Genomic DNA, 15,609 nt, shown 5'->3' on the forward strand with positions numbered 1-15,609 from the left:
GCAATAGAAAAATCTATATACAGTGTGTGCAAATAAAGTAAGGAGGTAAGGCAATAAATAGGCTAAGAGTGGCGAAGTAATTACAGTTGAGCAATTTACACTGGAGTGATATATGTGCAGATGATGACGTGCAAGTAGAAATACTGGTGTGCAAAAGAGCAGAAAAATACAAATGCATTTGGGGATGAGGTAGGTAGTTGGTTAGATGGGCTATTTACAGATGGGCTGTGTATAGCTGCAGTGATCGGTATGCTGCTCTAACAGCTGACACTTAAAGTTAGTGAGGGAGATATAAGTCTCCAACTATAGTGATTTTTGCAATTCTTTCCAGTCATTGGCAGCAGACAACTGGAAGGAAAGGCGGACAACTTAGGTCGTGGCTTTGGGGAGGACCAGTGAAATATACCTACTGGAGCGTGTGCTACGGGTGGGTGTTGTTATGGTGACCAGTGAGCTGAGATAAGGCGGAGCTATACCTAGCAAAGACTTATAGATGACCTGGAGCCAGTGGGTTTGGCGACAAATATGTAGCGAGGACCTGCCAACGAGAGCATACAGGCCGCAGTGGTGGGTAGTATATGGGGCTTTGATGACAAAACGGATGGCACTGTGATAGACGGCATCCAATTTACTGAGTAGATTGTTGGAGGATAATTTGTAAATGACATCGCCAAAGTCAAGGATCGGTAGGATATTCAGTTTTACGAGGGTAAGTTTGGCAGCATGAGTGAAGGAGGCTTTGTTTGCGAAATAGGAAGCCGATTCTAGATTTAACTTTGGATTGGAGATGCTTAATGTGAGTCTGGAAGGAGAGTTTACAGTCTAGCCAGACACCTAGGTATTTATAGTTGTCCACATATTCTAAGTCAGAACCGTCCAGAGTAGTGATGCAAGTTGGGCGGGCGGGTGCGGATTGATGTATACAGAGAAAAGAGTCGGACCGAGAATTGAACCCTGTGGCACCCCCATAGAGACTGCCAGAGGTCCGGACAACAGGCCCTCCAATTTGACACACTGAACTCTATCTGAGAAGTAGTTAGTGAACCAGGTGAGGCAGTCATTAGAGAAACCAAGGCTGCTGAGTCTGCCGATAAGAATGTATCAGTTCTAGTTAAAATACATTCACTTTATTTGTTATAACCATTTTCATGCTGTGGTTTAGTGCACAAGTTCATAACAGTCCCAAGCCATTACATATGTAAGCAATCATCAACATCAAACATATTTAGCAGTATTCTGAGCTATTCCACTCCCTGGTATTAGGCAGTGTGAACACTGTTATTGAACAACTCCTGGTCTCTTGTGATAAAGTATTTTAATTAATGGGAACATAATGGAGCTCTGCTGTACAAAAGTAATTAGATCACCGGTCAGTAGGCGAAACAGAGGAAAGTGACCTTCCTCAGTGATTAAAAACACAAACTACAGTAGCTCCAGAGTGTAATTGGTGAGTGTAATTCTGCGTTGCCTCTGGATTCCAACCTGCCTTCCCAACTGCACATCACACTCAAGCCAACCATGTAAAACTCTAGAACAAGAGTCGAGCTTGTCACTCCAGGAATGAGAATTGGCTTTTAGGTCTCAGCGAAGATGACGTCACTGTGTAATGTGAACTTAGCAGTCCACTATGTCTACATCATAGAAATAAACACAGATTTTTCCACAATAACCTTCTTTGAACAGCATATTGATTGCAAACAATATTAATGGAAATTCTCCCTTCTGTTTGAGGTGCGACGTGATTAATACAGTGCGTTCGGAAGTATTCATACCTCTTCACTTTTTACACATTTTGTTATGTTACAGCCTTATTCTAAAATCTATTAAATCATTTTTTCCCCTCATCTAAGCACAATACCCCATAATGACAAAGCACATTTATTCAAAGTAAAAACAGAAGTACCTTATTTAAATAAGTATTCAGACCCTTTGCTATGAGTCTCAAAATTGAGCTCAGTTGCATCCTGTTTCCATTGATTATCCTTGAGATGTTTCTACGTCTTCATTGGAGTCCACCTGTGGTAAATTCAATTGGTTGAACATGAGGTCCCACAGTTGATAGTCCATGTCAGGGCAAAAACCAAGCCACGAGGTCAAAGGAATTGTCCGTAGAGCTCCGAGACAGGATTTTAATAAAGGCACAGATCTGGGGAAGGGTACAAACCATTTCTGCAGCATTGAAAGTCCCCAAGAACACAGTGGCCTCCATAATTCTTAAATGGAAGAGGTCTGGAACCATCAAGACTCTTCCTAGAGCTGAACCGCCCGGCCAAATTAAGCAACGGAAGACGGAAGCCACTCTTCAGTAAAAGGCACATGACAGCCCACTTGGAGTTTGCCAATAGGCACCTAAATACTCTCAGACCATGAGAAACAAGATTCTCTGTTCTGATGAAACCAAGATTGAACACTTTGGCCTGAATGCCAAGCGTCACATCTGGAGGAAACCAGGCACCATCCCTATGGTGAAGCATGGTGGTGGAAGCATCAAGCTGTGTGTGTGTGTGTGGGGGGGGGGGGTTCAGTGGCAGGGACTGCAAGACTAGTCAGGATCAAGGGAAAGATGAACGGGGCAGAGTACAGAGATCCTTGATGAAAACCTGCTCCAGAGCACTCAGGACCTCAGACTGGGGTGAAGGTCCACCATCCAACAGGACAACGGCCCTAAGCACATAGCCAAGACAACGCAGGAGTGACTTCAGACAAGTCTCTGAATGTCCTTGAGTGGCCCAGCCAGAGCCCAGACTTGAACCCGATCAAACATCTCTGGAGAGACCTGAAAATAGCTGTGCAGCGATGCTCCCCATCCAACCTGACAGAGCTTGAGAGGATCTGCAGAGAAGAATGGGAGAAACTCCCCAAATACAGGTGTGCCAAGCTTGTAGCGTCATACCGAAGAAGACTCAAGGCTGTAATCGCTGGCAAAGGTCCTTCAAAAAAGTACTGAATAAAGGTTCTGAATGCTTATGTAAATGTGATGTTTCCGGGTTGTTGTTGTTTTTCAAAAATTGGCACAAATTTCTAAAAACCTGTTTTTGCTTTCCCATTATGGGGTGTGTAGATTGCTGAGGGAAAAACAAACAAATAATTTAATACATTTTATAATAAGGCTGCAACGTAAAAAAAATTGTGGGGAAAAGTGAAGGGTTATTCCCATGTCTATTTAGGAATTTCATCTTTGTATCCCTTTAGGAACTCATGTGATGGAAGGCTCAGGAAAGATGCTAGTTACTGCTGTGGGGATCAACTCTCAAACTGGAATCATCTTCACTCTACTGGGGGCTGGAGAGGGGGAGGGGGAGGATGAGAAGAAAGACAAGAAAGGTAAGATAATAAGACAGGCTGAAGGTGTAATGTCATTAAGACGTTCTGTATAATTTTTGTGAGTATGAAGCAAATATAGTATATTTGAAACACAATACATATACCAGAGATGCTTAAAATGGATATGAAGAGTTTCGTTCCAAAACGCTATATATCCATTTTCAGAAATGTTAGTAAATGAGCTTTTTTTAAGAACTTATTGAAAGTGATTGGTGTGTTTTTTCCCCATATCTAATCATGGCATGTTCAATGACAGACAGGTATCTGTTAAAAATCGATCAATTGATGGTTTTATTTCAGAGAGACAATCGCATTTTGTTGCAAAATTAGATATATCCTCCTCCCTCTCAGAGACAAAAGTAGCAGTGCAAGGTTTTACACAGTCAAATGTGACAATAATTACAACTGTACAAATGATACATTTGTGACATACATTTTTTGTTATATCTTTTAAACTGTATCAATACAGTAATATGAGATCTGTGTTCTTGTCAAAAGTAGTGCGCTATATAGGGAATAGGGTGCCATTTGGGACGAGGTCTAACTCTAACCAAAGACTATAGCCTCAGGCTAGATTTATGATGAGTTGAATTTATATGTTAATTATACAGGATATGAACAATCCATTCCAGCTAAACAATGGATATACAGTTGAAGTCGGAAGTTTAAATACACCTTAGCCAAATACATTTAAACTCTGTTTTTTTTGTTGTTGTTTTTTTACAATTCCTGACATTTAATCCGAGTAATAATTCCCTGTCTTAGGTCAGTTAGGATCACCACTTTATTTTAAGAATGTGAAATGTCAGAATAATAGTAGAGAGAATTATTTATTTCAGCTTTTATTTCTTTCATCACATTCCCAGTGGGTCAGAAGTTTACATACACTCAATTAGTATTTGGTAGCATTGCCTTTCAATTGCTTAACTTGGGTCAAACATTTCAGGTAGCCTTCCACATGCTTCCCACAATAAGTTAGGCAAATTTTGGCCCATTCCTCCTGACAGAGCTGGTGTAACTGAGTCAGGTTTGCAGGCCTCCTTGCTCGCACACGCTTTTTCAGTTCTGCCCACAAAATTTCTATAGGATTGATGTCAGGGCTTTGTGATGGCCTCTCCAATACCTTGACTTTGTTGGCTTTAAGCCAGTATGCTTAAGGTCATTGTCCATTTGGAAGACCCATTTCCGACCAAGCTTTAACTTCCTGACTGTCTTGAGATGTTTCTTCAATATAGCCACATAATTTTCCTGTCTCATGATGCCATCTATTTTGTGAAGTGCACCAGTCCCTCCTGCAGCAAAGCACCCGCACAACATGATGCTGCCACCCCCGTGCTTCACGGTTGGGATGGTGTCCTTCGGCTTGCAAGCCTCCCCCTTTTTCCTCCAAACATAACGATTGTCATTATGGCCAAACAGTTTTTTTTCTTTGTCCCCATGTGCAGTGGCAAACTGTAGTCTGGCTTTTTTATGGCGGTTTTGGAGCAGTGGCTTCTTCCTTGCTGAGCGGCCTTTCTGGTAATGTCGATATAGGACTCGTTTTACTGTGGATATAGATACTTTTGTACCTGTTTCCTTCAGCATCTTCACAAGGTCCTTTGCTGTTGTTCTGGGATTGATTTGCACTTTTTGCACAAAAGTACGTTCATCTCTAGGAGACAGAATGCGTCTCCTTCTCGAGCGGTATGACGGCTGCGTGGTCACATGGTGTTTATACTTGCGTACTATTGTTTGTACAGATGAACGTGGTACCATCAGGCGTTTGGAAATTGCTCCCAAGGATGAAAGAGACTTGTGGAGGTCCACAATATTTTGTAGAAAGTAGATGTCCTAACCGACTTGCCAAAACTATAGTTTGTTAACAAGAACTTTGTGGAGTGGTTGAAAAACAAGTTTTAATGACTCCAACCTAAGTGTATGTAAACTTCCAACTTCAACTGTATATCGTTTTGCAACAAAACTAATTTTAATACACATCTACAATACATTAACCAAAATATGAGACCAGTGATATTTTACACACCCATAAGCATTCACTTCTGATGAAAAAACACAAACTTAAAAAATGTGTGCATATAACGTTTTGGAAATGAACTTTTCATATATACATGGATGTATTTACATATGATTGACTCACAATGTCTGTTTCTTATACTGTATATACACAGACATATGTATATAAGTATCATGCATTGGCAGTTTCAATAGGTGTATTGAAGAGATGCTCCATTAAGATGTGTCATTCAAGGCCTGATGTTCCTTCTGCTTATGAGAAAGAGAGAGCAGAGCATCTCTGAACTGTACAGTGTGCATTTACAGTACATGAGCAGACACTTTTCTCCCTGTCTCCCTCTCCTTGAAATGAAGAGTGGTAGCTAGCTGCTTAATAATTATATCTAAAAGCATAGGAGTCTGCAAAGCAATCAATACATTAATGGAAAGAGGGAGAGCAAGATGGGGATGGGGTTACACAGAGGGGGGCCTCTGATTAGGATGAAGCTTCACAATGAAGACCACAGAGAGACATGATGCAATGGTTTACTTATTTGCTGCTCCTGAGGTCTCATACATTCATTTTTTTTCATTCCTTGTTTGTTGTTTCTGTTGCTCATCCTTTTTACTGTTTTGATTGTTTTTGTCTCTTAATTTGATAAAATCTCTTATTGTCCCTGTCCCTATCTCAAATCCCAAACCACTATCTCATCAGAGGGCAATAATACCCCTGCAGTCGAAGCAAAACAGATCAGCATCACGAATGGTAGGTGTTTCCCCTACTAGACTAGTTAGATTGGTGAAGGGGTTTGCTAGAGATATTCCATGGGACTCCCATGGGAAATTGTGGACCCCTAATTTAATTGAAAAAAAAAACTGTAAAATATTTTGAAAAGTAAGTTTAACATGTTTATATAAGTCGTTGCGATTTCTTCACACGTTTCTGTCACTTTCATTTTGTCTATTCATTTTCCCATTCGATTTTTACTCCTTTAGGGGGGTTAAAATGGGAGCAATGTTTGCCTCCCATGCAGCAATATGTCTGTCACATTCTGCTGTATCAGTCTAGATATTTCTCTCTCTCTCGCCTAATCTCAGGCAAGCAAGACGGGACACTGGAAAACAATCAGAACAAAGGTAAGAAACAGGGGGATTCCAAAGCAGAGGAATCATCCATAATTTCAAGTAGGCTACTTTATGTAAATCCTTTGGGGAACTATGCAAACAACAGATGGCATGAGGTAATAATTTATACAAAATATTTGAAAACATTTTACTTCTCAAATAAGATGGAAGCAATATCTTGATTTATGTTGAAAACATATTACCTGTACGTTTGATAATAATGGGTTGTATGTTTACAGGCCTTTTCATTAGGTATCATAAGTGCTTTACATCCTGTTACAGTTGCATACTGTAGCTGTAGAACCCACCTGGGGGAAGCATGGCAGCCATTTTGTGCCGATAACACCCACTAGACCTCTTGGCTTTTCTCTAAACGTCCTAACCACTCCCTAATTTTGTGACAACCCCCAACCTTAGCCAAGAAACAGGATGAGGCTGTTGCCATGGAGATGCAGCCCCTGAAGAGCGCTGAAGGTGGGGAGGTGGAAGCGGAGAAGAAAAAGGGCAACGTGCCTAAAAAAGAGAAGTCTGTGCTCCAGGGCAAACTCACTAAACTGGCCGTGCAGATCGGGAAGGCAGGTGAGGGCTGATTCTAAACGTTCAGCATTCATAATCAATTTTTTGCTGGCCTGCTTGTTCACTCTGACTTGACCTGTGTATGCACAAGGTTGGCTAGCAGTGCATACACTACTACCGACAAACTCTTCACATTGTTCTTTGATCAAAGTAGCCATGTCTTTGTGTCTGTCTGTCCTCTTCCTCAGGTCTGGTCATGTCAGCCATCACAGTGATCATCCTGGTGATGTACTTTGTGATTGAGACCTTTGTGGTGCAGGGCCGGGAGTGGCTCACTGAGTGTACCCCCGTCTATGTGCAGTACTTTGTCAAGTTCTTCATCATCGGCGTCACAGTGCTGGTGGTGGCTGTGCCTGAGGGGCTGCCACTGGCTGTTACTATATCACTGGCCTACTCTGTCAAGGTAAGGGTAATAAACTGTGTGTGTGTGTGTGTGTGTGTGTGTGTGTGTGTGTGTGTGTGTGTGTGTGTGTGTGTGTGTGTGTGTGTGTGTGTGTGTGTGTGTGTGTGTGTGTGTGTGTGTGTGTGTGTGTGTGTGTGTGTGTGTGTGTGTGCGTAAGTGCTTGTCTGTGTGCGCGCTGCGTGTTTTTGCTCGAATATCCCCCATATGGCAAAGTCAAGGCACGATTACACTATACTATATATTGTACATGCAGCTGAATTGTATTGTAGTTTCTCAGGTGGAGGCCTAACAGTAAGATCCATCTCCATCTGTTTCCTCCTCCTTCCCTGTAGAAAATGATGAAGGACAATAACTTGGTGCGCCACCTGGATGCCTGTGAGACCATGGGCAATGCCACGGCCATCTGCTCCGACAAGACAGGCACCCTCACTACCAACCGAATGACCGTGGTGCAGGCCTACGCGGGCGACCAGCACTTCCACAAGGTCCCACACCCTGACCAGATGAATCCTAAAGTGCTGGACACGCTCGTCAATGCCATAGCTGTCAACAGCGCCTACACCTCCAAGATTATGGTGAGAGGGTGGATTAGGAAAGATCGATAGATACTTGCATATTGTTGAATGCTCCCACATTTTAATGTCTGCAATGTGGAATGGTAAAGGGACACAACTTTATCTTTTCTGGTTATTTTCTGGTTAACTTGCAAAGACATTTACATTTTTATTGGCCATTTGGATGGAAATATATTTTGTTCATGTTAACCCAACATATATAAACCATTCATAGAATTCAGAATTTACATACAAATTTACATACAAATGTGCGTTTTGCCCAGTCTCCTATTCTGTCTTTTTCCTCCACACGTATTGAGCAAAAACATGGTATCTTCATCTTTTAGCCCCCGGATAAGGAGGGAGGCCTACCCAAGCAGGTGGGCAACAAGACAGAGTGTGCCCTACTTGGCTTCATCCTGGACCTGAAGAGGGACTATGCCCCTGTGAGGGAACAGATCCCTGAGGAGAAGCTCTACAAGGTCTACACCTTCAACTCTGTGCGCAAGTCCATGAGCACGGTGGTGCAGCTGCCTGATGGATCCTTCCGCCTCTACAGCAAGGGGGCCTCTGAGATCCTGCTCAAGAAGTGAGTCTGACTTTCAGGCTGGAGATGGCCTGCCTTGTCTGCCTGCCTTGTCTGCCTGCCTTGTCTGCCTGCCTTGTCTGCCTGCCTGCCTTGTCATGACAAGTAGGAAAATTAGTTTCCCTGTGAATCACGCATACAAATAAAGGGCTCTATTCAATCCCCATTGCTGAAGCTTGATAGAATTGTAAAGGTAGATTCCGATTGAGCCCAACATATGCAGCATTTACCGTGAATGCAGTCTCTAACGTGAGAACATTGCCTTTAAATTTAAATCACGCTGTAATGCGGAAACTCCGCAATACGGATTGAATAAAGCCCAAAGTTGGATTTGATAGAGGCTACAGCTTTGATAGAGAAAGGGGTGGAAGGGGCCTCAAGATCAAGTGGGCCTTGAATGAGAATTGATGATCAAAACAAAATGACAAACATTAATATTGTGTCCTAACATACAGAGCATCTGTGTCCTGACTCTCTGTCTGTCAGATGCTCCTCTATCATGGCTGGTGGTGGCGATCCAAGGGGTTTCCGCCCGCGGGACAGGGACGAGATGGTGAAGAAGGTGATCGAGCCCATGGCCTGCGACGGCCTGCGCACCATCTGCGTGGCCTACAAGGACCTGCCGGCCAGCCCTGAGCCCGACTGGGAGAACGAGGCTGGCATCGTCAGTGACCTCATCTGTATCACAGTGGTGGGCATCGAGGACCCTGTCCGCCCAGAGGTAACCAAGTACTTACGCAGAGGGATTCTCTATTGGGGTGCATTTGTTTTCACAGATGTAGGTAGATTTGGAGTGGAGTTTTTCCACAGGGATTACAATTGCCTGTTAATTGCTCTTCATTTCAAGTGGATAATTCTGTTGAAAAATGTCTAAATAAGAACTTGTAAAAACCTAGGATTAGAGTGAGGAGAAGCTTGCCCTTATGGAAGGGTTGGCACAGTAGGATGACACAACAGGTTTTGTTATACTGTAGGTATATAGTTATAGGTATTGTAATCTCTCATGGACAGATGCACATAACATAATTGGCACCGTAGCGTCTGTCAACAGACTGGAATGCGACAACTAACAAGGAACGTTGTTCCAGTACCTTGATTTTTTGTCACTGATCATTTTGACAAATCATAATGTTGCAAGATTTTAATTCTGGGTTTCCAAATGATAGGTTTTGTTATAGTTGTAGGTTTAGTAAATATTCAATCATTTCTCTGTAGTATCATGTACATCAGCAAGTAAGAGGGTGTGCCAAGGCTTTAGCAAAACTCTGGTGTCTTTTCTAACCAGGTCCCAGATGCTATCAAGAAATGCCAGCGGGCAGGTATCACCGTGCGTATGGTGACAGGTGACAACATCAACACAGCACGCGCCATCGCTGCCAAGTGTGGCATCATCCAGCCTGGGGATGACTTCCTGTGTATAGACGGGAAGGAATTCAACCGACGAATCAGAAATGAGAAAGGAGAGGTAGAATTCATCATTCATGTGTTGTTTGATACTCTTTTACTGACAAAAAATGCAAGTGCCCTGACTCAATTCATTAGCTTCAATAACTCAGTGTTACAAGACTCAACAGTTTCTGTGGAGACCCCTATAATACAATCTTTATTTCTTACAGGTTGAGCAGGAGCGCATTGATAAGGTTTGGCCCAAACTAAGAGTTCTGGCTAGGTCTTCACCTACAGACAAACATACACTGGTCAAAGGTGGGTCAGACACACTCCACTCAAAGCTACAGTACGATTTTTGTAAACAGATGGTAAACCATGCAGCTGTATAATTTCCAATGATAACTTTCTCTTCCTACAGGCATCATAGACAGCACTGTACTGGAGCAGAGGCAGGTAGTGGCAGTGACAGGGGACGGGACAAACGACGGACCTGCCCTGAAGAAGGCCGATGTTGGCTTTGCCATGGTGAGTCATGTAAATGATGATGATGATGATGATGATGATGACACACATCTTTAGTAATTTTAGTACATTTGGGGAGATATTAAATCCCATACTTAACGTTACATTTCACTAAATGTACCCTATGTATTTACAATATAGTTACATAGGCATGGTATGTACTTTAGTATTGTTACATTAGTACTTACAGTACATTACTACTATGTAACTATCATACACATAAGTAGGTATTACTGACATGTATTGTTGTCTTAATGTGAGACCTGTGAATACTTTTCAAAGCAGTGTACATTTAAAGTGGCTCTTTTTTGTGGCTCTGTGTAGGGCATCGCTGGTACGGACGTAGCCAAGGAAGCCTCTGACATCATCCTGACTGATGACAACTTCTCTAGCATTGTGAAGGCGGTCATGTGGGGCCGCAACGTCTATGACAGCATCTCCAAGTTCCTCCAGTTCCAGCTCACTGTCAACGTGGTGGCTGTCATCGTGGCCTTCACCGGCGCCTGTATCACACAGGTACTCACTCCATCTCTGACTCTCGCACTCCACACCACACCACAATTCACTGTTGTGTAAATTCCAAATGGACCACTTACTGTAAGTAACTCACTAGGAAATGGTCAAAGATATACACTACTGTTCAAAAGTTTGGGGTCACTTATACATTTCCTTGTTTTTGAAAGAAAAGCTAATTTTTTTGTCCATTAAAATAACATCAAATTGATCCAAAATACAGTGTAATGTTGTAAATTACTATTGTAGCTGGAAACGGCAGATTTTTTGATCATTAGAAAACCCTTTTGCAATTATGTTAGCACAGCTGAAAACTGTTGTTCTGATTAAATATGCAATACAACTGGCCTTTTTTAAACTAGTTGAGTATCTGGAGCATCCGCATTTGTGGGTTTGATTACAGGCTCAAAATGAAGAGAAACAAAGACCTTTCTTCTGAAACTCGTCAGTCTATTCTTGTTCTGAGAAAAGAAGGCTATTCCAATGCGAGAAATTGCCAAGGAACTGAAGATCTCGTACAACACTGTGTACTACTTCTTTCAAAGGATAGCGCAAACTGGCGCTAACTAGAATAGAAAGAGGAGTGGGAGGCCCCGGTGCACAACTGAGCAAGAGGAAAAGTATATTAGAGTGTCTAATTTAAGAAACAGATGCCTCCCAAGTGCTCAACTGGCAGCTTCAATAAATAGTACCCGCAAAACACCAGTCTCAACGTCAACAGTGAAGAGGCGACTCCAGGATGCTGGCCTTCTAGGCAGAGTTGCAACGAAAAATCCATATCTCAGGCTGGCCAATAAAAATAAAATATTAAGATGGGCAAAATAACACAGACACTGGACAGAGGAACTCTGCCTAGAAGGCCAGCATCCTCTTCACTGTTGACGTTGAGAGTGGTGTTTTGCGATGACCCCAAACTTTTGAACGGTAGTGTAGGTAACGGTCTACAGACATCCCAAACAAGCTTTAAAGCTAAATGATCTCTCCCTACCTCTCTCCATCTTTACCTCTCTGCCTCTCTCCTTGTTACCTCCCTCTCTCTGCCTGCCTCCTCCCTCTCTCTGCCTCTTTCTCTCCCTCTACCTCCCTCTCTTCTCCATACCCCCTCCCTCTCTCTCCCCCCTCCAGGACTCTCCCTTGAAGGCTGTCCAGATGTTATGGGTGAACCTGATCATGGACACCTTTGCATCCCTGGCCCTAGCCACTGAACCACCCACTGAGTCCCTGCTCCTGAGGAAGCCTTACGGCCGCAACAACCCCCTCATCTCCCGGACCATGATGAAGAACATCCTTGGCCACGCCATCTACCAGCTCACCATCATCTTCACCCTGCTGTTCGCAGGTACGCACAGGGGAAGAGGAGGTGGGAGACTGGAAACTAGGGGGAGGGTAGGTGGAGATGGGAGGAGGGATGGAGACTGGAGATGGGAGAAGGGATGAGACTGGAGATGGGAGGAGGGATGGAGGATGAAGATGGGAGGAGGTATGGAGACTGGAGATGGGAGGAGGGATGAGATGGGAGGAGGGATGGAGACTGGAGATGGGAGGAGGGATGGAGGCTGGAGATGGGAGGAGGGATGAGACTGGAGATGGGAGAATGGGTGAGACTAGAGATGGGAGGAGAGACAGAGGCTGGAGATGGGAGGAGGGACGGAGACTGGACATGGGAGGAGGGATGAGGGATGAGACTGGAGATGGGAGGAGAGACAGAGGCTGGAGATGGGAGGAAGGACGGAGACTGGAGGAGGAACGGAGACTGGAGATGAGAGGAGGGACGGAGACTGGAGATGGGAGGAGGGATGGAGACTGGAGATGGGAGGAGGGACAGAGACTGGAGATGGGAGGAGGGACAGAGACTGGAGATGGGAGGGACGGAGACTGGAGATGGGAGGAGGGACAGAGACTTGAGATGGGAGGAGGGATGGAGACTGGACATGGGAGGAGGGATGAGGGATGAGACTGGAGATGGGAGGAGAGACAGAGGCTGGAGATGGGAGGAGGGACAGAGACTGGAGGAGGAACGGAGACTGGAGATGAGAGGAGGGACGGAGACTGGAGATGGGAGGAGGGATGGAGACTGGAGATGGGAGGAGGGACAGAGACTGGAGATGGGAGGAGGGACAGAGACTGGAGATGGGAGGGACGGAGACTGGAGATGGGAGGAGGGACAGAGGTTGGAGATGGGAGAAGGGACGGAGACTGGAGATGGGAGGAGGGATGGAGACTGGAGATGGGAGGAGGGATGGAGACTGGAGATGGGAGGAGGGACAGAGACTGGAGATGGGAGGAGGGACAAAGACCTGGAGATGGGAGGGACGGAGACTGGAGATGGGAGGAGGGACAGAGGCTGGAGATGGGAGAAGGGACGGAGACTGGAGATGGGAGGAGGAATGGAGACTGGAGATGGGAGGAGGGACAGAGACTGGAGATGGGAGGAGGGACAGAGACTGGAGATGGGAGGGACGGAGACTGGAGATGGGAGGAGGGACAGAGGCTGGAGATGGGAGAAGGGACGGAGACTGGAGATGGGAGGAGGGACGGAGACTGGAGATGGGACGGGGACTGGAGATGGGAGGAGGGACAGAGACTGGAGATGGGTGGAGGGATGGTGACTGGAGATGGGAGGAGGGATAGAGGCTGGAGATGGGAGGGGGGATGGAGACTGGAAATGGGAGGAGGGATGGAGGCAGGAAATGGGAGGAGAGACGGAGACTGGAGATGGGAGGAGGGATGGAGACTGGAGATGGGAGGAGAGACGGAGACTGGAGATGGGAGGAAGGACTGAGACTGGAGATGGGAGATGGGAGGAGGGATGGAGACTGGAGATGGGAGGAGGGATGGAGACTGGAGATGGGAGGAGGGATGGAGACTGGAGATGGGAGGAGAGACGGAGACTGGAGATGGGAGGAGGGACGGAGACTGGAGATGGGAGATGGGAGGAGGGATGGAGTCTGGAGATGGGAGGAGGGATGGAGACTGGAGATGGGAGGAGGGATGGAGACTGGAGATGGGAGGAGAGACGGAGACTGGAGATGGGAGGAGGGATGGAGGCTGGAGATGGGAGGGACAGAGGCTGGAGATGGGAGTAGGGACGGAGACTGGAGATGGGAGGAGGGACGGAGGCTGGAGATGGGAGGAGGGACGGAGGCTGGAGATGGGAGGAGGGACGGAGGCTGGAGATGGGAGGAGGGACGGAGGCTGGAGATGGGAGGAGGGACGGAGGCTGGAGATGGGAGGAGGGACGGAGGCTGGAGGTGGGAGGAGGGACGGAGGCTGGAGGTGGGGGAAGAGGAAGGGAGGGTGTAAGAAAAGGCAATACTGAGGGACAAAAAGGTTGAGGAAAAGCAGTCATGGAACTGTAGTGCTCTATTTAGCTTGTAGCATTTTACATGATCATTTAGTATACCTTTGCTTGGAAGTAGGAAGTATATCTTTAACTACATGTGACTCTATTGTCCACTTATCTTTTTTGTGTTCCTCTCCATCTCAGGAGAGAAGATCTTCAACATTGATAGTGGACGCAACGCCCCTCTGCACTCTCCCCCCTCCGAGCACTACACGATCATCTTCAACACCTTTGTGCTCATGCAACTGTTCAACGAGATCAATGCCCGTAAGATCCACGGTGAAAGGAACGTTTTTGACGGCATATTCCACAACCCTATTTTCTGCAGTATTGTGCTGGGGACTTTTTTAATGCAGGTAAGATGACCATAAGCGTTTCCTTCTTATACGTTCAGGGATGGGCAACTTTGATGGGGGTGAGGACCACAAAAAATCTGAACTCATCATGAGGGGCTGTAGTTGCTCACAGGTCTACGTGCCCACATCCATACCCCTCTGCTATTCTAACTCGCAACAGTAAATTCAGACCACGCATGAGTTCCGAGGGCTTTCAAAAGGGGAGCATACGGCCCACTAGTTGCCCATCCTTGCTTTACATTATAGCAATGCTAGTAATGTTATTCAACCATGTCATATACTGTACCTAATAATCATTACTACTTAATTATTGTCGCACAGGATATGTTGTGCTAACCAATGGCAACCACTTTTTGGGATCAAATCTTTCTCATCCTGTGTCTTGTTCTGTACAGTTTGTGATTGTGCAGTTTGGGGGGAAACCTTTCAGCTGCACACCGCTCAATGTGGAGCAGTGGCTGTGGTGTCTGCTCGTGGGAGTAGGAGAGCTGCTGTGGGGACAGGTACTTATGCTGGAGTTCATGTGTAAATGTGTTTCCCAAACTGTGGTTCTACAGTGGTTTTGTGTCAAGAACTAATTAAGGTCTTTGACACAGACAAACCCACATATCCATAACCTAGTCTTTAGTTGGCTTTTACACAAGAAGGACTGCCTAACATGCTGACCAGACTGCACGCATGTCGATTTTGTCCACCCACACCAGACGCGATCAGGACACGCAAGTCCTGCCTCTCCCGTCTCCTAATTGGTTTTTAGGAGCCTATACCCATGTGGGTGATTGAAAGACGAACTGAGGTTCCCACTCCAGTCCAGTTGGTGTGGGTAATGCACCTTACATTTGGTTGCCAACCGCCATATAAAGTCCAAAGAATAAGAAGAAGCCTGAAGGAGGAGAGATTCCTAGAAATGAACTCGGTTTACCCTT

The 15,609-nt window shown here is 45.3% G+C and overlaps 1 protein-coding gene across 7 annotated transcripts in view; it reads left to right on the forward strand.

Annotated features, from left to right (window-relative positions):
• LOC135528129 (plasma membrane calcium-transporting ATPase 3-like) overlaps positions 1-15,609 on the forward strand; it is a 33,975-nt gene that overhangs the window by 7,399 nt on the left and 10,967 nt on the right. For 4 of the 7 annotated variants that reach the window (XM_064956969.1, XM_064956971.1, XM_064956973.1 and 1 more), the window contains exons 6-20: positions 3,193-3,324; positions 6,032-6,082; positions 6,415-6,453; positions 6,859-7,020; positions 7,206-7,420; positions 7,753-7,995; positions 8,322-8,563; positions 9,047-9,281; positions 9,846-10,025; positions 10,177-10,264; positions 10,368-10,474; positions 10,796-10,987; positions 12,110-12,323; positions 14,472-14,683; positions 15,079-15,186. In XM_064956969.1, coding sequence (XP_064813041.1) covers positions 3,193-3,324; positions 6,032-6,082; positions 6,415-6,453; positions 6,859-7,020; positions 7,206-7,420; positions 7,753-7,995; positions 8,322-8,563; positions 9,047-9,281; positions 9,846-10,025; positions 10,177-10,264; positions 10,368-10,474; positions 10,796-10,987; positions 12,110-12,323; positions 14,472-14,683; positions 15,079-15,186 — 2,420 coding nt within the window. The remainder of the gene's footprint in view (positions 1-3,192; positions 3,325-6,031; positions 6,083-6,414; positions 6,454-6,858; positions 7,021-7,205; positions 7,421-7,752; positions 7,996-8,321; positions 8,564-9,046; positions 9,282-9,845; positions 10,026-10,176; positions 10,265-10,367; positions 10,475-10,795; positions 10,988-12,109; positions 12,324-14,471; positions 14,684-15,078; positions 15,187-15,609) is intronic. The other 3 variants (XM_064956970.1, XM_064956972.1, XM_064956975.1) reach the window with 1 other exon arrangement.

The sequence above is a fragment of the Oncorhynchus masou genome, chromosome 33 (genome assembly GCF_036934945.1).
Source record: "Oncorhynchus masou masou isolate Uvic2021 chromosome 33, UVic_Omas_1.1, whole genome shotgun sequence".
Taxonomy (NCBI): domain Eukaryota; kingdom Metazoa; phylum Chordata; class Actinopteri; order Salmoniformes; family Salmonidae; genus Oncorhynchus; species Oncorhynchus masou.